The sequence below is a fragment of the Acomys russatus genome, chromosome 15 (assembly GCF_903995435.1).
Source record: "Acomys russatus chromosome 15, mAcoRus1.1, whole genome shotgun sequence".
Lineage (NCBI taxonomy): Eukaryota > Metazoa > Chordata > Mammalia > Rodentia > Muridae > Acomys > Acomys russatus.
In genome coordinates, this window is record NC_067151.1 from 9,358,098 (window position 1) to 9,384,697 (window position 26,600).

Genomic DNA, 26,600 nt, shown 5'->3' on the forward strand with positions numbered 1-26,600 from the left:
GGCTGTCCACTGTCAAGGTTAGTCAGGTGGGGCTCTCTGGCTAGTGCTGTTGGGTGACGGAAACTGCAGCCACAGCCGTGATCGCTGCCAGAACTCTTCTGTCCAGTGCACTCTAAGGGGCAGAACTCAGAAGGGCAAGCACGCTGGACAATGGGACTGTGGGCTATCGGAAGGGCTTCCTGTTAGGGGCTTGTTCACTGGAACAGCGAATTTTAAAAATACACACACATTCTTATGGTTTTCAATTCAGAACGTTCAAAATAAGACTTTGCCTTCTGCCTACTGCCCAGTCCCCTCTTTGATTGAACGGTTGCCTTTTTTTTTTTTTGGAGTCCTTTTAGAGCCGTTCTGTCAAATGTTATGATGTAAGACTGGGACTCCATATGGAGCCTACAAAGCCACCTTAATCGGGCAACCTTAATCAGGGCTGGAGAGATGGCTCAGTGGTTAAGAGTGCCACCTGTTCTTCCAAAGGTCCTGAGTTCAATTCCCAGCAACCACATGGTGGCTCATAACCATCTATAATGTAATCTGATACCCTCTTCTGCAGATAAAGCACTCATATGCAATAAATAAAATAAATAAAATTTTTTTTTTTAAAAGCCACCTTAATCATCACCTCTCTCTCTCTCCTGTTCTAATCCGTACATCCTAACTTCATTGTCCTCCCTGGGCGGCAGGCTGTGCTCAGCTCCTCTCTGCCTCTTCAGAGCAGAGCCTGCATCTCTGTCAGGGTTGGGCGATGGAAGAGGTGAGGAGAAGGCGTTCCTTTTCAGTCTGTGCGCTCGGCTTCTTCAGAGTTTCCCTCACAGAAGCACCAGGCTGTAGCTTGCAAGATGTTTGTAAGTTCTCCTCCCCGTGGGTGTTTTCTTCTAAGGGAATTGTCCAGAACCTTGGTGCTTGGGTCACTTCAGCTTGGCAGGAAGGCTGTTGGGTGAGAGTCTTCCATACTTCATGAACACAGTCTCACTCTCCTTGTCACCTACCTGGTCCCAGGAACTTCTTGCTGGTAACATCTGCAACTCTAGAAAACCTGGAGTGACTTAGGTGGCTTTGAGGGGTTTTTTTAGTTTCTCATACTCTCTTGCTCAGTCCTTTTAGGAATCATTATATCCTGCGAATCAGGAACACTGAAACCGTCACTCCAGGAATTAATATCCAAAACAGGGGGCATGTCTGCTGGCTGATCAAATGCTTGCCTCGAATGGGTGGGAACTGAAGGAATTTTTTTACAGAACGCATTTCCCACATGCTGAGATACCTTTAAAGACAAAATAATTATAGTTATTAAGCCTGTGAATTCTTTTGATAACCCTGCATTAATCATGGCGGGGGAGGGGCAAGGAAGCTGAGGTAGCTTCCGATATGGAGCATCTATATAGATGTAGGTCACACTTCTAGTGTGTGGTAGGCCTTTTCTGTCTTTCAGAATCAGGTGATGGCCGGGCAGTGGTGGTGTACGCCTTTAATCCCAGCACTCGGGAGGCAGCGGCAGGCGGATCGCTGTGAGTTCGAGGCCAGCCTGGTCCCCAAAGCGAGTTCAGGACAGCCAAGGCTACACAGAGAAACCCTGTCTCGAAAAAACCAAAAAAAAAAAAAAGCAAAACAGAATCAGGCGAAGTTTGCAGCTGTAAAACTGGTTATCTAGTAGTTCCAAATCTCTATATATCCTCTGGTTCTGCCGGGGCCCATCTGGCCCTGTGCCAATTTCATTTGAGGTCTATCCTACCTTTCCACTCTGCTACATCAGTGCTACAAGCTAGCCAGGGCTTCCCCTGGGCCAGGCCACAGTTCCTCAAACACCTCTAGCACATGGCTGGTCACCAGCGCACATGAGGCTGCTCTGGGACTTGGGGCTTTGATGGTCACCATTGGGTTCTTCCTCTGGGGTTCTGTTGCCCTTGCTGGAATAAACTTGGCCCTGGATGGAAACCAGGCCACAGCTGCATGATTCAAAATCCAAAGCTGCCAGTGATCTGCATATCCATCCATCCATCCATCCATCCATCCATCCATCCATCCATCCATATGTCCCACTCTTTCCATTGCATGCCTAACTCATATCCATCTCCTAGGGTTCTGTCCTGGCATGGGAGAAGTCTTTCCTCTCCATCATGTCCTCCTCTACCACGGGGATTGCCCTCAATTTCCATCTCGGATACCCAAACTTTCCTATCTTATTCAATGGCAGTTTTCTGCTTGTTTGGCCTCTGAACTCCCAAGTGTTAACCAGGGCCTTCCCCAGCAGTCTGGTCTTGCTGGCAGATGGCACCTGGGGTCCACTGGGTGTTAGTGAGGGGAAGCTCTCACATGGGAAGCCAGAAGCAAATCAAAGTCAAACAGAGCTGACCTGTGGAACTGTCTTTGGAAGTATGCCGAGAGAGACAGTATCCTCAATAAAGAAAAAGAAATCATTTAAAAATAGTTTTTTATAGTAACAATGTTCTTAGTTTTGACAAATGCATCCGGTTACATAAGATGTTATGTTAACACTGGAAAGAACAGGGTAAACTTTCTGTCTTTTTTTTTTTTTTTTTTTTTCTTTTACCCCCAAGACCTGGTTTGTCTATGTAGCCCTGGCTGTCCTGGACTTGCTTTGTAGACCAGGCTGGCCTAGAACTCACAGTGATCCTCCTGCCTCAGCTTCCCAAGTGCTGGGATTAAAGGCATACCACCATCGCCTGGCCCAACTTTACTACTTCTAAAATTATTTTAGAACAAAAAGGTTGAAAAGAAAGAAAGAAAGAAACCTGCAACAGAATACTGAAGAAGGCGTTAAAGGCTGAGTTGTTGGCAGTAGAAGCATTCTGTTTCTTTTCTATTTTTGTGGCTGGCTTTGAGCCTGCTGTCTTTTTGTCTCTGTATCCCAAGTCTTGGGATTACAGGTGGGTGCCATCATGCTTTGCTGAGTAATTTCTGGGCTGAAGAGCTGCCTCCGTGGCTTAGAGCACTCATTTTCCTCCAGAGGGCTGAATCCAATTCCCAGCACCCACACAAGCAGCTCCCAAGTGTCTCTAACTCCAGTTCCAGGAGATCTGACGCCCTCTTCTGGTTCCCATGGGCACCAGGCACATCCATGGTGCGTAGACATGCATGCCGAAGTAACACCTAGTCACATGAAATTAAAAATAAAGAAGCCGGGCGTGGTGACACACGCCTTTAATCCCAGCACTCGGGAGGCAGAGGCAGGCTGATCGCTGTGAGTTCGAGGCCAGCCTGGTCTACAAAGTGAGTCCAGGATGGCCAAGGATACACAGAGAAACCCTGTCTTTTTTTTTTTTTTTTTTTTTTTTTTTTGGTTTTTCGAGACAGGGTTTCTTTGTGTAGCCTTGGCCATCCTGGACTCACTTTGTAGACCAGGCTGGCCTCGAACTCACAGCGATCCGCCTGCCTCTGCCTCCCGAGGGCTGGGATTAAAGGCGTGCGCCACCACGCCCGGCGAGAAACCCTGTCTTGAAAAACCAAAAAAAAAAAAAAAAAAAAAGAATTTCCAAATCCTAAAAGTTTTAAACAAAATGATAACGATGGGATATTCTTTTTTTTAAAAAGCTGTGTGTGTGTCTGTGTGTGTAGTATATGTATGTGTGTACATGTTTATGTGCATGACGGGGTACATAAGAGGCCAGAAATTCACATTGACTGTCTTCTTCTATTGCTTTCCACCATTTTTGTTTGTGTGGTTTTTTTTTGTAAAAAATCTCTCGCTGAAGCTGCAGCTGATTTGGTAAGGCCAGGCAGCCATGTGCTGCAGTGACCCTGTGTGTTTGCAGTGCTGGGATTACAGGCCCTTGTCACCAGGTACAGCTTTCCCGTTTTCCCACGATTGCTGAGATCTGAACTCAGTTCCTCACGCTTGTGTGGTGACACTTTACCGACCAAGCTGTCTTTCTGGCCATGAAAGGACATTCTGCAGTTCTAGCCTTGAAAGAAGTATTTCTGGCAAACAGGTGCAGTCTTGTATAAATTTGGCAACAAACTAATTGCTTTTTGTTTCTTTGTCTCATTTGAGACAGGTCACTCTTTTCTTTCTTTCTTTCTTTCTTTCTTTCTTTCTTTCTTTCTTTCTTTCTTTTCTTTCTTGTCTTTTCTTCTCTTCTTGTTTCTTTCTTTCTTTCTTTCTTTCTTTCTTTCTTTCTTTCTTTCTTTCTTTCGACAACAGGGTCTCTCCATGTAGCCTTGGCTTTCCTGGACTCACTTTGTAAGGTCGATCTTAAGAAAACAAAAACAAAAAAACAAGAACAAAAACCAAAACATTGGTCTTTTATGGAACTTGTGTGCTGTAAGCCCACAAAAGAATAAAGATTCCTTCTCTCATGAAAATTGCATCCTAATGGGGCCAGATGGAAATAACAACTAACCCTGGACATAATGAGTAGATAAATTATATTTTTGGTTGGGTCATAAGTGTTATGAGGAGAAAAGAGCAGGGAAAGAGACATAGGCAGTATTGTGAGGTCTGGGTAGGGTGGGGTTCTACATAGGGTGAGAAGAACAAGCCTCAGTGAGGCATAACTGAGCAAAGATGAAGGTACGCACTAGGCATGGTAGCTCTGGCCCGTGATCCCAGCACTTGGCAGGCTGAGGCAGGAGATTTGCTGTGACTTCGATGCTAGCCTGGGACACTGAAATGAGAGCCTGTCTCAAAATCAAACAAAGCCTGAACCACCCCACCACCAAAAGAAATAAGAAACTAAAATCGAACAAACAAACCTCCCCCAAAAGATGAGTGAGCAAAGAGTGAGGACATTAGGCGCTCCCACAGAGAGTGTGTCTGTCTGCAGCTCTCAGGGAGTCACTGGGAGCAAGTGAGCTGAGGCCTAGAGGTGCTGCTGGTGGGCAGCGGAAGATGAGGCAAGCTGATGGAAGTGCTGGCCAGGAACATAAACGATATGGCCGTTCTCTTTGACTTTGAAGAAACTGGGGAGCTACTCCAGGCTTTGCAGCAGGAGAGAGACATGATGGTCTCAGGGACGAGACAAGCCCTTTCCCTGCTGTGTGAGGAACTCTGCCTTGGGGAGAGAAACAGGGAGAAAGAGAGGCTATAATCTGGCAGTGAGGCCATCCAGTGCCAATCAATACTTCTGGAGTTGGCCTACCCGGCTCTCAAGAGGCAATTATCCTTTTTTTTTTTACTTTTTAGGAAGTTTGCAAGCAGGTTGTTAAAACATGTCGTCATTAAAACTTAAATAAGCCGGGCGTGGTGGCGCACCCCTCTAATCCCAGCACTCCAGAGGCAGAGGCAGGCGGATCACTATAAGTTTGAGGCCAGCCTGGTCTACAAAGCAAGTCTAGGACAGCCAAGGTTACACAGAGAAACCCTGTCTCAAAAAACTAAAACCAAAACAAAAAACCAACAACAACAACAACAACAAAAACCCAAAATAAAACAAATTTAAATAAGCCTAAGATTAAGTAAATTATATTGCATATATAATTTGCAAAGAGAAAGAAATAAATATTTAGAGCCCACTGCCTTTTGCTTTAAATCTAGTTTGTTTACCATTATTGTTTATTGCTATCTGTGTTCTCAGGGCTATTTACACCTGAGATACAGTATGCCTGTTATACATGGTGTACGCCTCTGAAATGAGGTGCTGTCATGTGTCGTTTCCCAATTCTGTGTCCAGAGACATTAGGAATTTGTCAGTTACAGTGGTAGCCATTGATACTATGAGTGTGACAAATCAGGGTCTGTTTTTCTTTATAAAGAGACAGAACTGCTAACTACTGACCAGCACACAGCCACCTATTGCCTCCTACCCCATCTGGAAATGTGTACCACCTTCGTCAGGTGCTTTTAGGTTTCCTAACTTGTATCACGTTCCCAGTTACAGGGGAGGAAAGACTAAAAAGGAGATTAAATAAGTATTCTATATATTACACAGTACCATTAGCTAACTCATTTCTCTTGGGCTTCTCATCATTGCTATATACGTGTGTGTGTGTGTGTGTGTGTGTGTGTGTGTGTGTGTGTGTGTGTGTGTGTATTTGTGTACAGTCACCATACCTGAGACTGAATTTTTAGTGCTGGCCCCAGTTTCAGTCCCATGGTGCCTCGAAGATGCTGCTCCGTGAGAAGGGGCAGTGTTTCTCCATCAATTGCATGATCCTTAAATACCTGAAGAGACACAAAAAGCCTTAGCCTGGTTGCTGAGTCTTGCAGCAAGTCCAAGTTTCCTATGCAGATAGTTTGGTAGGACTATTTGCATATATAAGCCTGTTTGAAGGTGACACCAGAGCTATGGAAACCTTTGTGTAGCTGCTGGTTTGTCTGGGCTCCAGCACCATGTTACCGTCCTCTGTAGTTCTGCTTATTGGACTCACTCCAGCCTGGGGTAATCCTCCGAGGGCAGCATCTGTGGTGTGCGCATCCACTGGGTGAACAGTGGGGAAACGGTGGAGTAAAGGGAGCGTGGCAAGAGCCACCGCAGACACCGTCCCTCGTGTAGGCAGATGCAGCACCTATGACTGTTGCGTGCAGGAAAGGGCATGGGTAAGGCTTGTCCATTGGGTCTTTCCAGCAGGTCCTGCTCTGGCTCTAGTTGCTGCCATGATGAAGGCTGCTGATGGTTGGAGTCTCCAGGAGGTGAAGAAGTGGACATGAAGAGATGTGCCAGTCTGTCATGGTCTAGCTTCATGATGTCCCAGTGTAACCTGCTCGTAAGCCTTCTGCACTCACTTCTGAGCTTCCGCTGCAGTTCTTCTCCGCCCTCCTCAGATTTGAGACCTTACCGGGTTCTCCTTCATTCTCAGACAACCATCCAATTTAGAAAGAATAAAGGAAAACAGTAGGTAGCCTTCCCTGTAGACCTGAACAACAGACCTAGAATCGGATACTTCCTATTTTCCTGATTCATACAAGAGGGGTTGATCTCGGCTTGTGTGCTGTGGCCCCTCCCTCCCTCCCTCCCTCTCTCCGTTCCTCCCTCACAGTGGGAACCCTTTAGTCTCAACCTCTCCTCTTTGCTGTGCCTCGCTTTGTTGCTTTGTTTCCTTTGTGAGAGGCAGTCCCACATAGCCCAGTCTGGCCTCACAACTGCCTGCACAGTCAAGGATGACCCTGATACTCTCTGATCCAGTGGAATTACAGGCTAGTGCCACCATGCTGGTGTTTATGTGGCTCTGGGCATTGAACACAGTGCTTTGCACATGGTAGGCCTGGGCTGCCCTTTTCGTCGGTGCAGACGGGGCCATGTCTATTATAAACGTGTACTTTTTTTTTTTTTTTTTTTTAGCAATTTCAGATATTTTTAGAGGTGAATATTTTATCTCCTAAGTTCATTGAACTAGACATTTACTTGGAGCAAAGAGTTGAAGTGTTTCCTGGTCATCTCTAAATGGCTAAGCCACCAAACTTTTCACTGTATCTCCATTTCTTTTATTACTTTTGTTTTTTGATAAAGTTTCTTTCATATAGAATATAACAAGAGAGCCGGGCGTGGCGGCGCACGCCTTTAATCCTAGCACTCGGGAGGCAGAGGCAGGTGGATCTCTGTGAGTTCAAGGCCAGCCTGGTCTACAAAGTGGGTCCAGGACAGCCAAGGCTACACAGAGAAACTCTGTCTCAAAAAACAAAACAAAACAAAACAAAACAAAACAAAACAAAAAAGAATATAACAAGAACGAACTACAAAAGCTGGGCGTGGTGGCACATGCCTATAATCCCAGCACTTGGGAGGCAGAGGCAGGTGGATCTCTGTGAGTTCAAGGCCAGCCTGGTCTACAAAGGGGGTCCAGGACAGCCAAGGCTACACAGAGAAACACTGTCTCAAAAAACCAAAAAAAAAAAAAAAAGAACAAACTACAATAAAGTGTGAAGTAGCAAAGCATTGACAAAGTGTTTATGATTTAAAGAATTTAACCCTTTGCTTTTCTCAAGGTTTTGTTGTTTGTTTCAGATGGGGAGCCGGGGGGGGGGGGGGGGGTGGGGGGGGCGGTCCTACTACGTAGCTGAGTCTGGCTTTGAACTCATAGTCTGTCTGCCTCAACTTCCCAGTGTAGAGATCTAAGGTGTTGACGTCACACCTGACACTAGATGTGCTTTGTTGTTGTTGTTGTTTTGTTTTTGTTTTCGTTTTTTCAAGACAGGGTTTCTCTGTGTAGCCTTGGCTGTCCTGGACTCACTTTGTAGACCAAGCTGACCTCGAACTCACAGAGATCCATCTGCCTCTGCCTCTTGAGTGCTGGGATTCAAGGCGTGCGCCACTGTGCCTGGCTTCACTAGATATGTTTTAAAAACTTCATTTGCTCAAGGCTGGGAAAAGATTGGGGGAGGAGGACTATTCAGGAAAGGGCAGTGGGTGCGAAGCTGACCAATCCCAATCCCAAGAAGTTAAAAAAAAAAAAAAAAATCAAAGTATAGAGTTGTGAATAAAAGTCAAGGAGACACTTTTGGTAAAGTTCTCTGTGAGAACTGTGTGTGAAACAGTCCTGTGTACCCAGAATGCACTGGCACCTCCTCTTTTCTGTAGTCATTCTGCAGAAAGCAGCAGTGAGTGCTTCCAGGGCAACTGGGTCTTGAAGTTGATGTCACCTGCAGTAGCTCAAAGGGAGAAGACTTCCAACTGTGGCCATCCTAAATGCATGTGAGAAACTTCTAGAATGAAGTGGTAGAATTTCTTGGGCTACTGATGCCTGCTGGTGACAGACAGTGAGCCAGCAAAGTTGGAGGTGCTGATGTTTATATGACTCTGTCTACCCACAAGGGGCAGCTAACACAAAGGACAGAGTATGTGTAATGCTGCTGCAGGAGCAAGGCTATGTCTTCTTCCTTTGTTTGTTGAGGCAAAGCCTCACTATGTAGCTCAGGGTGCCCACAAATTCATCCTCTTCTCGCCTCAGCCTCTCAAGTGCTGAGATTACCAATATATATCACCGTTCTTGGTTCCTTGGTTTTGTGTTTGCTCGGGTGTGTGCCTGAAGACACCCCTGGATGCGGTTTCTCTTATACCATCTGCTTTGGTTTTTTTTTTTAGACAGGGTCTCTCACTTGCCTGTAACTTGCCATGTAGACTAGTCTGGCTGTCAGCAAGCTCCACTGTTTTCATCCCCAAACCCCGGCGCTGAGATTAGAAGCAGGCACCAGTATGCCTGGCGCTCTCTCTCTCTCTCTCTCTCTCTCTCTCTCTCTCTCTCCCTGCATGGGCACATATGTATTCATGTGTATGAATGTGAAATGCACACCATGCAACACACGTGTAGAGGTAAGAGGGCAATGCCTGGTGTTTGTCCTTGACAGGGTCTTGATGCATATGCCAGGGTAACTGGCTCAAGTGTTTCCAGAGTTCCCTTGTCTCACTTTAGGCACACTGGATTACAGATGTGCACTACTGCATCTGGTTTTATGTGCACTGGAGAGCCACACTCAGGCAGTTACACTTTTACAACGAGTTTTTTGTATACCGAGCCATCTCCCTAGACCCTATTGTCCATTTCAGGACTAAGTACGTATTTCTGTTCTTTAGGTACTGTAGCAAATATTTCTCATTTCTTCTGGATATTTAGCCTCTGACTCACCTTCTGAGAAGTCTAGGCAGGACAGATAATAAAGCTAACCTATGGTGTCCCCTGCCTTCTCTGACACCTGTGTCCACCAGTCATAGACACCACTTCAGTGAGAGTCAGTGCCATAAAATGGGGATTTTAGTAGACACTCTTTCCAGGGGCAAGGCGCAAATTTGACAAAGTTCATTGTGCATCAAATAGTTTCAACCGTTCATAATTATTGCGAAACTACGGAGTTACCTGGGCATAGTCTGAGCAGCCTGGGAGGCTGCTGATGAAGTTACGCACGTCTTCGACTGTCCACTTCTGAATATCAGCCAGAGAACGTGTTTCCTGAAGTGCAGCCAGCTCGTGTGCTCCTGTAACATGGAAAGAAAATTATCACGTGGTATAAACTGTCCACTCAGAAGGAGACGCTTAGAATACAGGTTTGTGTTTAACATCTTTGTCACCATGGGGTGCTCCGTTTATATAGGTCGGTTTTTGAACCCCCTGAAGCCTCAGGCTCACTGGCAAGTGGTCCCAGATTTGCTCCGTGATCTCGGACGTGCTCATAGAAAAGCGCTGTGAACTGTTTTCCATGCTAATGCTGCAATGCAATGGTACATGGTCTCTTGAGACCATCATGATGTGCGCATGAGCCAAGGGCCCCATAGGGGAGCAGTTGGTATGGTGGCCACAGCAGTGCCCTAGTTCACTCTTAGGTTTACACAACCTAGAATTATCTCAGAAGGGATCTCAATAGAAGAAGCGTTGACTAAATCAGCTTAGTGTGCGGGGCAGGTAGGGCTGGGGTGCGGGAGCTGTCCTGATCACTAATCAATGTGGGAGGGCCCAGCCACTGTGGGCGTTATCACCCCCTAGGCAGGTGACCTTGAACCACATAAGAAAGCTAGGGAATATAAGCCTTCCTGCAGACAGCAAACAGTATCCTTCAAGGTTCCTGATGCATTTCTTTAGCTGTGGAGTGGACTCCCTCCTCGGAGGCAATGCTGTGTGGAAGAGCAGGCAGCTCCTGCTCGCCTTGGGTTCTTACTTTGGCTTCCCTGGGTGTTGGCCTGTGACCCAAACTGTAAACTGAATAGAGTTTCTTCTCTTAAGTTACTTCTGGTCACACTGTTTTATCCCAGTAAGGAAAGGATGCTGCAGCAATCAGGGCCGGGTCTAATCTCTGTGTTTTAATATGTTTTTTTTTTTCTATCAAGTTCTAGGGAGCTATCCAATATGGGGTTTTCTCTGTAGCACCCTCATACTTGTAAAACTGAAAGTCTGAGATTTTGTTGTTGTTGCTTTCTACACTTGGAAACTAGGGAAATAGAATTTATACTTTAAAAGAAAAGGTCTCTAGTTTGTGTTAAAGAAACTTAAAATTAATTAAATTAAGATTTTAGTTAAAAACCTTCCTACTTGTACATATCCTCTCAGTCTGTGTCGAATGGTTTTTGTACAGCAATATGAAGAAACTAGTGTTTCTTATATGACTGATGAGAAGTGATATAACAAAGTGACTTCAAGAAGAAGTCATTTAAAAGAGTATTAAGCAAATGGAAGTGGAGGGAAGCAGAGAAATGCTTCAGTGGTTTGTAGCCCTGGGTTTAGCTGGGCAGTGGTGGTGCATGCCTTTAATCCCAGCACTCGGGAGGCAGAGGCAGGGGGATCGCTGTGAGTTCAAGGCCAGCCTGGTCTACAAAGCGAGTCCAGGATGGCCAAGGCCACACAGAGAAACCCTGTCTCGAAAAACAACAACAACAACAACAAACAACAAAACAACAAAAAAGAAGCCCTGGGTTTGAATCCCAGCACCCACGTGACAGGTCATAACCACCTGTAACTCCAGTTCCAGGGGATTCAGTGTTCTTTTCTGGTCTCTGCGAGTACTGTCCATATGTACATGGTACACCTAGATACATACAGGCAATTTACCCCTACATGTAAAATGTGTATTCACACACACACACACACACACACACACACACACACACACACACTAAACAAGTACTTTTTAAAACATGGAGGCTAGAGAGAGATAGACATAGGGTCTGAAAACGAGAACAAAGACCAAAATAATCATGGTTGTCACAGTTCCCTCTCCGGGGGGGAAGAACGGGTCATCCTGGGGCTAGTGAGCACTTGACCCCGAGCCCAGACACGGACCTGGCAGAGGCAGTATGGAAACTGGCAGGTAAAGCCCATTCTTTTCACCGCAGCCTTCACAGCTCTGTTCAGAGGACTTTCCACCATCCCACGGCCCTGCCTCCAGGGAAGAGGGGGTTCTCTGGTTTGGCTGGAGCTCGCCTCCGCCTCCAGGGTTGGTGAGGGCTGTGGTCGGCTTTTCATCCGTTTCCCTTGGCTGCTGCGGCTGGTTGTCTACTTCGACTTCCGGATCCTTGATACACTCTTCCTCTTCACAGGGCACCGCGGCCATCTGGCCTGAGCTTTTTTCTTCTCCATGACTTTTGAAACCCTCAGTGTCACTCTCTAGAGGCTTCTGGTACATGGAACCTCTCCTGAGTCGGTATTTCTGACCCCAGCACTCGGTCAAGTGTGGTCTAGTTGCTAGCAGAATAGGGTTTCCCTGAAGGTGTCTGAGGGCGCTTCTGTGCACATGCAGATCGCTGGCAGGCAATGCGTTCCTGCCTTGGAAGCCTGCGGGACCAGCCAGGCAACTGGACCCATAAAAGAGTGGTATCCCCAGGCCAGAGAGTCCCCTGGGATTAACTCTTTCCATTCTCCGTTGCTGGTAAAGAGAATACATTTCTATTTCTGCCCTAAAACCAAAATAATATAGTTTATACCATCATTAGACAGACAATCATTAGAAATGTACTTTTTCTTTTACGTTTATTTATTTGTTTTGTGTGTGAGGGCACACACATGCCATCCTGCACTGTTGCTGAGGTCAGAGGACAGTGTGAGGAAGTCGGCTTTCTCCTTCCGTTGCCGGGGACCAAACTCATGTTGTCAGGCTTGGCAGTAAGCACCTCTATCCCTGAGATTAAAAGCCTGTGTGATCACACCCAGCTTTGATGCAGAGGTCGAGGATCTGACCTCAAGTCCTCAAGTTTATGGAGCAAGTGTTCTTACTAAACTTTTTAATCCCCAAGTCCCACTGTCTGCTTTTTAATCTTCCTTTTATTATTAAAATGCTTGCATACATGGTTGCATAATTTATTCTATAATATACCTGATATACTTTCTGTAAATGATGTGTGTGTGTGTGTGTGTGTGTGTGTGTGCTGTGCATAGATGGCATGTTTTCTTTAGCATATCCATTATGTACATATCTATTATATTTATATGTATTCATTTAATTTTCTTAAAACAAACTCTGATGAACAAATGGTCAATGGAATGAATAGAAGACAAATCAAACAATATTGTTAAGTTACCTGGCAGCGTGGTGTCTTTCAATCATCTCATTCCTTGTGGTCATTGCCTTTATGGGTTCAGGTGGTAAAATGCCCCAGCCTTGAGGGGAGAGGGAGAGGGAGAGAGAGAGAGAGAGAGAGAGAGAGAGAGAGAGAGAGAGAGAGAGAGAGAGAGAGAGAGAGAGAGAGAGAATCACAAACAAATTAGAAGTATAAGCATGCACTTGAAAATAATAAAAGAATTCAAAACAGAATCTGCAGAAACCCCTAAACTGGGATGGAATGTGGGAAAGGGTATCAGATCATTGCTGCTACGAATCCGAGAATCTTTGCTGAGAACCCAATAAACACTAGATTAACAGCAGATAACATTTCATTTTTCTCCCTGAATTGTCAGTCTTGTGACTGGTGATATTTTCCTGTTATACTCCAAAGGGGAAGGCAAGGAAGTTGGGCATGGTGGTGCACGTTGTTAATCCCAGCACTCAGGAGGCAGAGGCAGGTGAATCACTGTGAGTTCAAGGCCAGCCTGGTCTACAAAGCAAGCCCAGGAAAGCTAAGGCTACACAGAGAAACCCTGTCTTGAAAAACCAAAACCAACCAAAATAACAAAAACCAAAAACCAAACCAAAACAAAAAACCCCAAACCAAATAAACAACAACAAAAAAGGAAGACAAAGGCCTATTAAAATCATGTTTCTGGGGCCCCAAGATGGCTCAGTAAATTAAAGTGCTTGCTGCCACATCTGAAAACCAGAGTTTGACCTGTCTGTTCTTGTCCTGTTTTAAATATTTACATTTCTAAGGTACAAAGCAATGTTTTGATACATGCTTAGGTTGGAAGAATGGTTAAATAAAGATAATTAATATCTCTACCATTTCATATATTTATCATTTTTATGGTATAGACATCAGCAATTCTAGGCATGTAACAGATTATTATAAACCATGACTACTAACTACCCTGTATTAAACACCTCCAGAGTAAAATCAGAATAAAAACTGGTTCTCGCTACAGCTTGTGAGACCATGTGCTGTGCTGTGTCGTTGGTTTGGGGTGCTTAGAACTGAATCCAGGTCCTCATGCACGCAAATCAGGTGTCCTGCCAGGGAGCTATACTGTATCCTCGTCCTAAGTCATAGACTCCCAAGACGCTAACTCTCGGATCACTTCCCTTTGAAGCGCCTCCATTCTTCACATGGAAGACAGGACCAACAGTGATCCTGCAAGTCTTCCCTTGGTCGTGATTGAACTGATAAGGCCTGGAGGAGCCAAGCGACTCACCCTGCCCGAACAGTGGTAGCACCAGAAGCTCAACCGAGAGAGTGAGTGCACAAACTGCAGGGCCTTAACCACCACCCAGTTCTTCAGTGTGAGCATTTAGTGCAGCCAATCGTACACAGGGCTCCACAGACTGGTGCTGGGCGCTCACTCTTCCTACCTGAATAGAAGTGACCCGACAGCGGGTTTGGCATAGTTGCATTCGGAAGAATAGGCGATCCATATTGGGAAGGAACACAAAACTGGCTTGTGTCAGTTGGAGCAATACTGGAAGACAACATATCCCTAGGAGGAAGGAAAGACATGAAACAGGTAGAGTATGGCTGGAATTTTAGAGAGCTTCTATTGCCTAGGGTAATGATCAAAGTTCACTGGATTCATAATCATCTAGAACGGAGGCACCCTTTTTTTTACACGTTCATGAGGGCACTTCAAGAGGGTTACTGAGAGCCGGGCACAGTGGCGCATGCCTGTAATCCCAGCACTAGGGAAGGCAGAGACAGGCTACACAGTGAAACCCTGTCTCAAAAAAACCTGCCAAAAACCAAAACTGAGAGAGAGAGAGAGAGAGAGAGAGAGAGAGAGAGAGAGAGAGAGAGAGAGAGAGAAAGTTACTGAGGGCAGGAGGTGCGGATGTGGCTTCCCATGGGAGAAAGGTCAGCACCCTCCCTTTTCTGACCTAGCACGATATTGATTGTTCTGCTATAGTAAGCCTTCCGTGCCGTGACTGACAGAGCCCTCTGGAAATGTGAGCCAAAATAATCGCCCCCCCCCCCCCCGCCCCAGTTGTTTCTATTAGGTATTGTGGTCACAGTAACACAAAAGTAACTGATTCCCTTAGGTACTGGATTTTTAATACCCACTTGGGACTCCATTGCAAATGAAATACTAAAATGAAGTCCCACTGACTATAGAAAGGCATGGCAAGGCTGCTGGAAGCAAAATAACTTAGGACTATCTCAGGGACAGACCTGTTTAAGTGATGCATGGTCAGAGTATTTATCATGGGCATTGTGCTCTGGCCACACACTCTGTTCTTATTTCATGATTCTTTGGTGGCATTGGCCATCTAGGATAAATGCTTGACTGCCCCGCTGGGCAACTTGCTTATTCTGCAAGTTACAACGGCCTTTCAGAGTCCAATTTTGTTGTCTACATTCCATGAACAAGGAGAAACAGCGGGTTTTATTTCTCTTCAGAATGTCAAAATATTCTAAAGAAGAGAAAGCAGAATATTGCCAGAATGTGCAACCAAAATACTTAGAATTTCACTGCTATCGAAGGAATGATTTAGTGACAAGCAGGCCAGGGGATCCAGAGGTTACAGACTTATTAAGATGGAGTCTTAATCTGATAGAATTGGTTCTCTTTTGAGAAGAGGAGCAGAGTCTGGAGATCACCCACAGATGCACATGGAGGGTACCCTGCATATGCATACCGAGGACAGGCCATGTGAGGACACAGTGAGGAGATGGCATCTCTAATCCAGGAAGTAGGACTCACGGGAAACTAACTGGGCAAGACCATGAGTTTCTGTTGAGGCACACCATTGTTGAGATATGACTAGACATGTCCAGGCCTTCCTGCCTAACATAAGAACAGCCATTTTGTCTTCCCTAGGGCACAATTCAGCATTTGCTGCTCAGAATAGGATAATAACAGAGATGATAAATGCGTGCCCTACTTAATGGTAAATGTATGTTCTGCTTGAGCAAAACCACAATACCCTGCTATGTTTCTTCCTGATGGGAATGGTCGGGAGCTGGATGGTCCCCAGACTCCAGCCCAGGAGAAGGAACTGGGAAGTCCCTAGTTTCTCTACCCTATACCTTTCAGCCAATCAGCTTAAAGATCAGCTGAAATACTTTGTCTAGCTACCTAGGCACAATGTGCCTGAAATAGAATTGATTCTTTTTTTTTTCCTTTAAAAGCTCACTCTGAGAACAACTCGGTGTCACAGTTTGGGTCCCCAGTCCACTGTGTTCCTCCTGATCACAATCAGTCTTGGGGTATGTGGTCAATAAACCATCAATATCTGACTGAGATCAGTGTCTGAGTGGTTTGTATGCCTACTCTTGGACTACAATAGTTTCCAGAACTTGAGACCTAAATATTTTTTATTTTTATCTTTACTTTATGGATGTTTTAGCCTGATGTATGTCTGTACCCCATGTGTGTGCAGAGTCAGGAAGGCTAGAAGACAGTGTTGGACCCCCCTGGGACCGGAATTACAGATGGTTGCTATATTCATGCTGGGAAAATGAACCTGGTCCTCTGGAAGGGGCAGCCAGTGCTTTTGACCACCGAGCCATCTCTCTCGCCCTGAATGTATATTATTTAAACCAAACTGTCCTCTGTGTTTTATTGCGGTAGCCTTCGAAAACTAATCTAGCAGTTTTTACATTTGATAATGGCTATCACATTCCAAGTAAATGTGATTACTTAATGAGTTAGTAGGTCAAACAAGCTTCAAAGGGAAAGTAGTGCCTTAAGGTTAGACCAGCAGATGACCATGGGTTATAGTACCCTGAGATAGCCCCAGTGCTGTTTTATCATCTAATGTTAGCATCTCTCCAGATTCTCGTGATGATTTATTCTCTCTTCTCATTGGACTGTTAGATTGGAGAAAAATACCTGTCCACAACTGGAGGCCCAAATGGTGAGGGAACCAATGGGATCCTCTGCTGTCCTGATGCTGCCAATAAAGGGTTTATAGACATCACTGGGCTTGTCCTCAGCACTCTCAACTCTGGTGGAGTTCTGAAAAGAAACAGATAGGCACATTAACTAGTAATCTACTGGAAAATACTTTCCTATGTGTGTGTATAGCCATTCAGGAAAAGTGTGTGGAGGCCAAAGGTCAGTCAGCCGTGGATGTTTTGAGGACCCGAGGCTAGCCAGGGAAGCTTAGAGATCCTTCTGCCTTTGTTGTTCCAGAGCCCGGATCACAATCACACATCATTATATCTGGTTTGGCTTTGTTTTGTTTTTATGTTGGTTGGTTCTAGGGATTGAACTCTGGTCTTCGTGCCTGCACTTTTGTGAATTATTTTGAATTCTTATTAATATAATGACAACCTGTAATGAGAATTTTGGTTTTTCGAGACAGGGTCTCTCTGTGTTAGCCTTGGCTGTGCTGGACTCACTTTGTAGACCAGGCTGCCTCTGCCACCCAAGTGCTGGGATTAAAGGTGTGTGCCACCATGCCCGGCTGAGAATTTTGGTTTTTGTTTTTTTTTAAACTCAGTTATGTGAATATGTTTTTGTTTTAATCCTAAGCGTGGGTTATGAGGCGGCTTCAGATTGTCCACAGCTGCGCTTCCCAGCAGGAGACCATGATTTGCCGTGTGCTCTTGTGCGCTCAGCGGTGTGGTGTTGCCAGCTGCAGATAGTTTCTATGTGTGTGACGTTTGGAATTCTGGGACCTTTTTTTCAAAGGGGATAAATTCCAGATCCCAGAGTGGCCAGAGGAGCACTGAGGAGAGGCTGCTGCTCCTCCTGCAGCTGATGTGGCTGTCGCTGGTGTTGGCTGGTTGCAGTTTGTTGTTTGTCAAGAAGTCGTGTCCAAGGAGACAAGAAGAAGAAACAGAATATCCTGACAGGAAAGGTCAAACTTGCCGGGAGGAACTCAACTCTGAGCGACAGGAAGTAGTTTAAAGAAATCTATAAGCCCCTTCCCTTCTAACCTTCTTTCTCACTTAACCTAGCGTGGGGGTTGGAAGGTCGTAGGGTGGAAAAGGACGGTAGATAGAAGAACCCAATAAAGAGCCGGGCGTGGTGGCACATGCCTTTAATCCCAGCACTCGGGAGGCAGAGGCAGGCACATCGCTGTGAGTTCGAGGCCAGCCTGGTCTACAAAGCGAGTCCAGGACAGCCAAGGCTACACAGAGAAACCTTGTTTCGAAAAACAAAACAACAAAACAACCCAATAAAGTAGCCAAAACCCCACCACCTACAGTAACCTCTTTCACAAGACCTGGAAAGATTAACCACACCAAGCTTTCAAATATACAATTCTACAAAAGCGCCCTCGAAGGAAGTGCCTGGTAATATCTGTAGCACCCGTTTTATAAATGCACCCCTGCAACTTGTTACAGCCCACAGTCTACACCGGCTCACAAGAATAGCAGCACCAGCCAGCCCTGTTAAGATTCCAGCGAGACCAGCTTCCTTCAAGTTAGCTACATGCTTGCTATTCCCAGAGGTGGCAATGTATAAACCCTGCCATATGTTCAGGCTTTGGGGGAAATATTCCTATATAGTTGATAAGATTAAGGCAGAACACCAGGAGAGAGAATCCTCTTAACGGCTAAAACGATATCTAATTAGGGTGGATGTGGGCTGATTGCCTGAGACGGCTTAAATGGGACAAGGGACCAAATTCTGTTCATGTATGTATAAACACATGTCAGCACATGGTACCTTCAGCACCAAGTGATCAGATGAGCTGTGGTTAGAGGGATGCTTGCTGCTGCCTCGCAGTTTCTCATTTATGGTTAGTATGCTTGGAATAATTTTAAATATTAAACAGGTCATTTTTGTTTCTCTTTCATTCTCAATTGTTATCTTAAAAAATCTGAGACAAAAAAAAAAAAAAAAAAAAAAAAGAAAATGAGTGGGAGTTCCCCACTGTGCATGAGGCCTGGATTCAGTGCCCATCATGCAAGAAAAACAGTAAAGAAAGCTAGGAGAGTCTCTGATTTCCATGGAGACATGTTTTTTTTTTTTTTCTCATTCTTTTCTTTCTTGTGTGTCAACTAGTTTGATTTAAAAAATATATCCATAAACTCATTTGTATGGTCTGAAAACCAAAAATGTAACAGCATTTAACGATGCTATCACTTCTTTAATTTCTTTTTCAGATACAAATCCTATCATATGGGAAGTTCAAGGATGGGTCACCGTCACTAGCTTTGGCCATTTGTTTATTTATTTTTTAATTGAAAATAGATTCTTCTCCCATTTAAAAAAAAAAAAAAACCACTACAGTTTCCCTTCCCTCCACTCCCACTCCCCCTCAGATCCATTCTCCCTCCATTTCCCTCTTTTTTTAGCTAAAAAAAAAAAAAAAGTTTAAATAATTTATTTACATTACATCCAGATTATAATCCCCTTGCTTTTATCTTCCCATTCCCGCCCTCCATCCCTCTACTCCCTCCGACCCTATTCCCCTCTCCCTAGACCTCTGACAGAAGGGGCCTCCTCCCCACCATGTGACCACAGCCTATCAGGTCTCATCAGGATAGCCTGCTTCCCCTTCCTCTGAGTGTGTGCAGGGCCTCCTCACCAAGACATGGTGATCAAATCTTGGTCACCAGAGTTCCTGTCAGAGGCAATGCCCACTCCCCCGACAAGCGTGGAGAATGGGTGTAGGTTCTCTGCATGCAACGTCCTTGGTTGGTGCAACAGTTTGTGCAGCCCTCCCGGGTTCAGATCTGCTGGCCATTTCCCTCTTCTTAAAGTTCCTTTTCTTTTGTTTGTTGTTTGAGACAGGGTTTCTCTGTGTAACAGCCCTGGCTGTCCCGGACTCGCTTTGTAGACCAGGCTGGCCTCGAACTCACAGCGATCCACCTGCCTCTGCCTCCCAAGTGCTGGGACTAAAGGCGTGCGCCACCATGCCCGCCTTAAAGTTCTTCCTGACTGGTTATTTCTAATGTATTTCTGTACCTGACTCCCTAAGGTTTTCTGCTGACCTTGACAAGTGCACTGTAGTGTTTGGGTGCCCTCTCACACACACACCAGAGCGCATACTAATAAAAGCATTGTCTTCTAACATGACGTTCCTTGTACCATGTGTCCAAACCAACAAAGTCCATAGTATACAGTAGGGTTCACTCTTGGTTCCTATTCTGTGAGTCGTGGCAGAAACATAAAGGCATGTAACCACCATTATGCAATCTCATAGAATCCTTGTGCTGCCCCAAATCAAGCGATATGGTAGAGCAGATGCAGCCAGAACATTTTCAAGGTACACATTAGAAAGTTCAAATCCATGTGGTCCCCAAACCAGCACTTTGGAGGGTGCTAAGCTCTCTGGTGAACCTATGAGCTTTTATGTATTAAACTTTTAAAGCCAGATGTGGTGGCACACGCCTTTAATCCCAGCACTCGGGAGGCAGAGGCAGGTGGATTGCTGTGAGTTCAAGGCCAGCCTGGTCTACAAAGTGAGTCCAGGACAGTCAAGGCTACACAGAGAAACCCTGTCTCGAAAAAACAAAAACAACAACAACAAAAAAACCCAAAACAACAACAAAAAAAAACCTTTTGCGTTTTGGAGGTATTCTCTTTTCTTTTGCACGTGTGTTGACAGACTGTGAACAAGGTTACTGCTGCGGTGGCTGAAGCTCTTGAGTGGAGCTGTAGACCAGGTGGTAGGTAGGTCTCAGTGCGGAGCAGAGCGTGTCTGCTAATCTCCAAGCCGGGAGTGCTGTGTGCTGAGGTCTGCACTTGGGTGGATTTCCCTGACCCAGGGCTCTAATCCTGGATGGCCAGCACATTAGTAGGATGAAGATGCCTTAAGCCTTGCCTTCAGACGCTTACCCTCAACAAACCCCTCCCAAGGCACACACACGACTTACCTAGTGCTAATTCTGTCTCAACTGATCAGGGCAGCAGTGGCAAGACATGCACTCTGTGAGCCAAACCCTTGCTAAATCAGCAGATTCTTACTGAATGGTGCTCAGTGCCCAGTTGCTGTACACAATTTGAGCGTATTTGTCTTCCATTGACTGAACTGTAATTGTTCATTAAACTCTGAGGTTTGAGGTCCCACATCCTGAATCTGACTGTGTGTGTGTGGTATATGTGCTGTGTGTGTGTGTGTAGTGGGTGTGGTGTATGTGCATGCTCTTTGTGTGTTCTGTGTATGCTGTGTGTATATACTGTGTGTGTGCACATGCGAAGATGTTGGGTGCTATTTTTCTTGATTGTTCTCCACTTATTTTTTGAGACAGGGTCTTTCATCGAAGCCAACATGGTTAACCAATGAGCTTCAGGATTCCTTATGACTCTGCCACCAGTGCTAGGGTTACAAGCATACGCCACTACAGTGTGCCAGAGGCCTGAATTTATGTCCTCAAGCTTAAAAAGCATCTCTTTATTGACTGAACCATCTCCTCAGCCCCTAGAAGTTTATTTCCCACTGATTTGAATTATATCACTAACACTCACTTCAAAAATCAAAATCAACTAGATTTAAAAGTGATCCGAAATAACAGTAAGTCTTTTCTTTGATATTCCCTGCACAGAAAAAAAGGAAGAAAAGTTATCATGGTAGTGATGACTAGCATCACCACCAAGGGCAGTGAATACTGAAACACCTAGCGTGGCTCTTAGGTGAAGGTCCCCTCCACGAAGCATGTGTTTCAGCACTCTCCTGAGCGCATCTCACCTCATGTACCTTGGGGAGTGCTAAAAACAGATGGCTGCCCCTATGCTTCAATCTCTTCTGCTTCTTTGCCCTCTAGAAAGTTCTTTGATATGAGAAACATCCATGCCTTCTTGAACTGTCAAACTCCATTGCAGTTAAAATGAAAAAAGATAAACCTTTATCATCGCTAACCAAGTAGAAATTTTATACTTTTCTGCTTGGATTCAATATAACTTAGGTTCCGTGAAGCAAAGTGCAGTGTTTGTAAGTTTGTATGTATACTAATTTGAAATTATAAAATTATTCATATGGTTGACTTGAATATTAGGTATTTTAGTTTGAGAATGAATTCAGAATTATCAACATAGATTTTCTTCTTGGTGATCACTGATTGCTCCATAGTATGTTTTTCTGAAAAATTTCTAATCCGATAGTTTGTGCTTCACACACCATAATTTTAAAAATGTACTTAACGATAGCAATGGAGGCCATTAAAATAATATAAAGCTGGGTGTGGCAGCACATGCCTGAAATCGCTAACTTTGAATCAGAAGCAGGAAGTTCCTGCGTTGGAGACTATCCTAGAACACACAACACAACACTGTCTCAATGAAGCAAGAACATGCTCCCCTCAGATCTGTAGGCAATCAATAACAGCAGGACAGGGGTGCACACATTTTCTTCAGCAGTACAGCCTCTGGCAAACTGTCCCCCCTCCTGTAAATAGCCCCTCATTCATGCTCCTCTAAGCACCCCCAATTAAACTCTTTGTCTCGCTCACACAGAAGACACAGAAGTAGACAGGGCCCAGTTTGGGAAGAAGGGTTCAGCAAAAGTGGGAAGAGACTGGGGAGGGTGGCGGGTGTTTAACATGCTCCAAGGACTTTACATATGTGAGACGGTCACAGTGAACGTTACTATTACACACAACATATGCTAACAAAACAAAAGTAGCAGGAACGTGAGGGGACTGTTTGAAAGCGTTAAAATGCTTAAATTTATAAATCAGTTTTGAAATTATCTTACTTTAAAAAGCCAAACAAAAAACCCCCTCCTACTTCTGACTTCATTTAACCACACAAAGCCAGGCAGTGTTTATCTGGCAGAAATGGCCAATTCAGTTAAATCATTACTTCTGAGCTGCCAGACTGCTAGTACAAACCCAGTGGAATTTATAAACTTAACCAATTTGTGGGATCCAATGTCCTTTTGCTTTTCGTGTGCAACGTTTCGCTAAGCGAAGCTAGTTTGAGTGGCTCAAGTGCCAGAGCTGTAAGGTTTGCGTACTTACATCCTCTCTAAGGGTTGGTTTGGGCAGCGCCCTCGTGGGGACCGCGAGCAGCTTCTCTGGTGTGCGGCACGGAAGCTCTCGCAGCCTACAGCTTTCTGAAATGTCTTAATGAAGGCAAACCTTGCCTTAAATACGAATTCAGCTAAGTTGCTTAATTCTGTTTCCCAACAGCAACGCTCCCGCCTGCATCCTCCACAGATAGGCTGAAAGGTGCTAAGCCCCGAGGAAAGTGCAGGGCATGGTACATAAACCTCAGGGTTTAGCCTTTAGCACAATCCTTCCTTAGCCTTTAAGACGCTTTGCAGGCATTCATCCAATACCGGTCCGTTTCATGGACGAGGAAAACATCCACGGGTCGGTAACACAATTATTTCTCATTTGTTTTCCATCGGGCGTCCAGCGGGAACGGTACTCTTGGACTGTTGTTTTCTGCACAGCAGCACTATTTAAAGCATGGACGTCCTAGAAGCACAAGCGCCGCCCTTCTCACGGGCAGGGAGGAAAGCCTTTGCATGCTAGGTGAGAGCTGGCACTCCGAAGGGAAGAGAGGACATAACATTGTAAAGCATGTCCTGGTTCATTTGCTTCAGACACGTTGACAGCCTTGACAAAAAACATCTGCGGTTCATGCACAGCCACCGGAACCGCTGAGCAAAGGCAAGACAGTTTGTTCTGACAACATAGCACAGGTTATAATGTAGTTTATAATATATAAGCTGGCCATAGCCAAAGCACTGAATTAGAATTTAATATAAAAAGCAGAGTTCTTGTCCATATGATGCTTTGTTTTCCAGTTTGAAGACCGTTGACACCAGGATTTGACGCTAACTACTGCGCTTACCATAGGCACTGCTCCTGAAGGAGTGCTCAGCTGTGGGGACACAAAGGACGCAGGCAAGTGCGAGCTGCAGCACTTATTAGCTCTGTGACCTGGATAAGTCACTGCGACTCGGTCTCTTCATCTCAGGAGAGCCACACAGAGCTCTCTGTGAGAAACGGAGGCAGTGGTGTGAACAAAATTCTTAGATAATTCCTTCTAGTCCAGATTCTAGTCTTCTTCTAGTCCAGGCAACTAATTGCTTTTATTTTATTTTTTAAAATGTAGTAGGGGAGGGGCTGGAGAGATGGCTCAGAGGTTAAAAGCACTGGCTGCTCTTCCAGAGATCCTGAGTTCAATTCCCAGCACCCACATAGTGGCTCGCAACCATCTATAATGAGATCTGGTACCCTTTTCTGGTGGGGAGGCACACGTGCAGGTAGAACATTGTACACATAAGAATAAATATGTGTGGAGGTCAAAGGTCATCTTCAGGTATTGCTCCCAACGACATCCTTGTCCACTTTATTTTTGAGATGAGGTCTCACTTCCTGGGACTCACCCAGAAGGCAAGGCTGACTGGCCAGGGTGAGCCTCAGGAGCGCGCCTGTCTTCACTTCCTCAGTTCTGGGATTACAGTGGGGATTCCGCAGGACTAGCATTCATCATCATCATTTCATTTTTATTAATTTTTCATATGACATACTTTGATCATATTCTTCACCCTTTCCCAACTCCTTCCAGATCTTCTCCTCCTCCCTACCCACCACCCCCGTCTCCAGCTCCCTTGCTCTAAAAACAAAACAAAACAAAAACAAAAAAAAAACAAAACAAAAAACCCAAAACAATGCTAAGAAAAAACAAAAACAGAAACAAAAAACAAAACCCAAAATCCAAAATGAAACTCTACATAGACAAACTTTAAGAGAGTAAATCAGTAAGACAAAAAAAAATATCAAAACAAAATGCCCACAAAAGCCACCGAATCCGTTTTGTGCTGGCTACCAGGGCCAGCTTCACCAAAGTATCTCTGGGCATAGCTCAGGGCCTCGGTCTGTGAGAAACCACGGAGCTCTCTCCCAGCCCAGCCAATGATCTTAAATATCGGAGACTTGTACATAAAACGTTATGCTCTTCAACTGCAGCTATCTGTTGAAGATCCAGAAAATAACCATTCCCTTGCCTGTACTCCTGAGAACAGCTGAGTTATTCTTAAAATAATAAGGCCACAACAGGATGTCGGGAACAACATGAGTCACGTAGGTACATGTCACTCTCGTCTCCCCAACTGGTAGGAAGTTCAGGACCAAACTCTAAATCACTGTGGCCTCATCTTCCTCACAAGATCCCACTCCTGGGTGTTTTGTCTTTCACGGCCCACACAGCTCCCACTCACAGGATGGTTGAGTCTGTTAAGAAGGGAACTGTGGTAGGTGAGAGAGACAGAAGCTTCCAGAGACACCTGGCTCTGATTGTCATGCTATGCTGCCGTTGTCCAAGTACAAATTCTTCTGCTCTGGTTACAAGATAGTCTCCAGAGTCCCCGGCCCAGTTGCTGCAGGCTCTCCTACGATCTTCCTACAGAGTGCTGAAGAGATCTCTGAGCATCAAAGCTACTGAAGTGGGAGCAGAGAGCTCCCAGGCCTCCCAGGGCTGTTTAGGAAGAGCACAAGCAATCATTTGGGGTAATATGAGAAAGCTGTGGAGGACTAGGAGGTAGGCTCTGGCTGTTGAGAATAGGTCAAGATCAGTCAGGGCTTGAAGGTTAAAGCATCCTCTTGTTCCGGTCTGTCTGCGGGGAACAAGCCCCTGCCTCTCACACTGCTGCTAACAGATGGAGCCTCTGCCCTGTACCCTTTCTCTGCTACGATAGACAGATCTCCCTGAAACTGTCAGCCAAAGTAAACATTTTCTTTTGTAGTGGTGTCTGTGAGGTAAAGGTGGTTAGCATATTGCACAAGTAATTAATAATGATGCTAGAGTATTGCCTGGTACCCGCCAACTGCATAAATTGGGCATGGTGGTCCATGCCTGCAATGGGATCAGGAATTCAGAGTCATCTTTCTCCTGAGTGTGTTTGAGGCTAGCTTTGAATGCATGAGCCTCGGTTTAAGAAAGAGAAAGAGAGGGGGAGAGGGAGGGAGGAAGGAGAGAGAGAGAGAGAGAGAGAGAGAGAGAGAGAGACAGAGAGAGACAGACAGAGAGAGAGAGAGACAGACAGAGAGAGATTGGGATTATATTGTAGGGAAGAGCGAGTGGGAGAGGGCCACTAGATACTGCTGAGGAGCTGTGCCTTGTCCCTTGCCTGCCCTGGCACTGGTTTCACTCATCACATAGTGTATTTATTAGAAGGTTCTTTTTACTTGGCATCATCTTCCCCCCCTCTGGTTTACGTGGTTCAAAAAATAGCTCTTGGCCACAGTGTTATTTTTGCCCCAGCATTGGGTGCCATCTTAGCAAGCTTCCCAGATGCTCTCTGCTCCTTTTATGTAACCCAAGGGTGTGGGGGAGCGACTGTGGATCTCTGGCACCCAGTGTGCCTCTGGGAAGCTAATGAAGGCTGGCTGGCTGCCTGGACAAACAACCGGAGGCTGCCCCAGGGTGACTGCCCCAGGGTGACTGCCCCAGGCCTGTGCTTCCAGGAAACCAGAGTCTGATGTGGGGCAAAAGCCAGTCAAGGCGAAGAAGTCTCTGCTCCCCTCGCCCAGCTGCCCTTGGCCTGAAGCGGTCTGGATAGTTGTCGGCATTTCCTCCAGCCTTTCTCAGGCAGAGGTGTAACTGTGGGATCCCTAGTGCTGGCTCCTGAGTTGTTGACCAGTTGGGGTCATCTGGAGCCAAATTACCCAGTCTCCATCAAGACTAATTCTAAGGACAAAGGTCTCCACGAGGTAGTTGAAGAAGTCAAACATAAGACCAAAATCAGTCTGCACCCCCCCCCCCCCCCTTTCCTAGCCTCTTTCAGTGACTGG

General features: G+C 45.5%; 1 protein-coding gene across 1 annotated transcript; it reads right to left on the bottom strand.

The window, feature by feature from the left end:
- Window positions 1-1,061: 1,061 nt before the first annotated feature.
- Window positions 1,062-16,891, bottom strand: Samd7 (sterile alpha motif domain containing 7). Its single transcript, XM_051157026.1, has 7 exons — window positions 16,789-16,891; window positions 14,315-14,439; window positions 12,894-12,972; window positions 11,659-12,272; window positions 9,745-9,863; window positions 6,008-6,118; window positions 1,062-1,261 (listed from the first exon to the last, which is right to left on the bottom strand). Exons 1-7 carry the CDS (start codon window positions 16,872-16,874, stop codon window positions 1,067-1,069), a joined length of 1,329 nt encoding a protein of 442 aa, XP_051012983.1. The 5' UTR covers window positions 16,875-16,891; the 3' UTR covers window positions 1,062-1,066.
- Between the last annotated feature and the right edge of the window lie 9,709 nt (window positions 16,892-26,600).

Excerpts from the sequence above, each read along its gene's own strand:
- Samd7 (XM_051157026.1), bottom strand. The coding sequence starts at position 16,874 with ATGTCTATAAACCCTTTATTGGCAGCATCAGGACAGCAGAGGATCCCA. Across the intron at positions 12,973-14,314 it reads GTCGGGTCACTTCTATTCAG|GCTGGGGCATTTTACCACCT; the intron begins GTAGGAAGAGTG and ends TCTCCCCTCAAG. Across the intron at positions 6,119-9,744 it reads GCTGCTCAGACTATGCCCAG|GTATTTAAGGATCATGCAAT; the intron begins GTAACTCCGTAG and ends GTGTCTCTTCAG.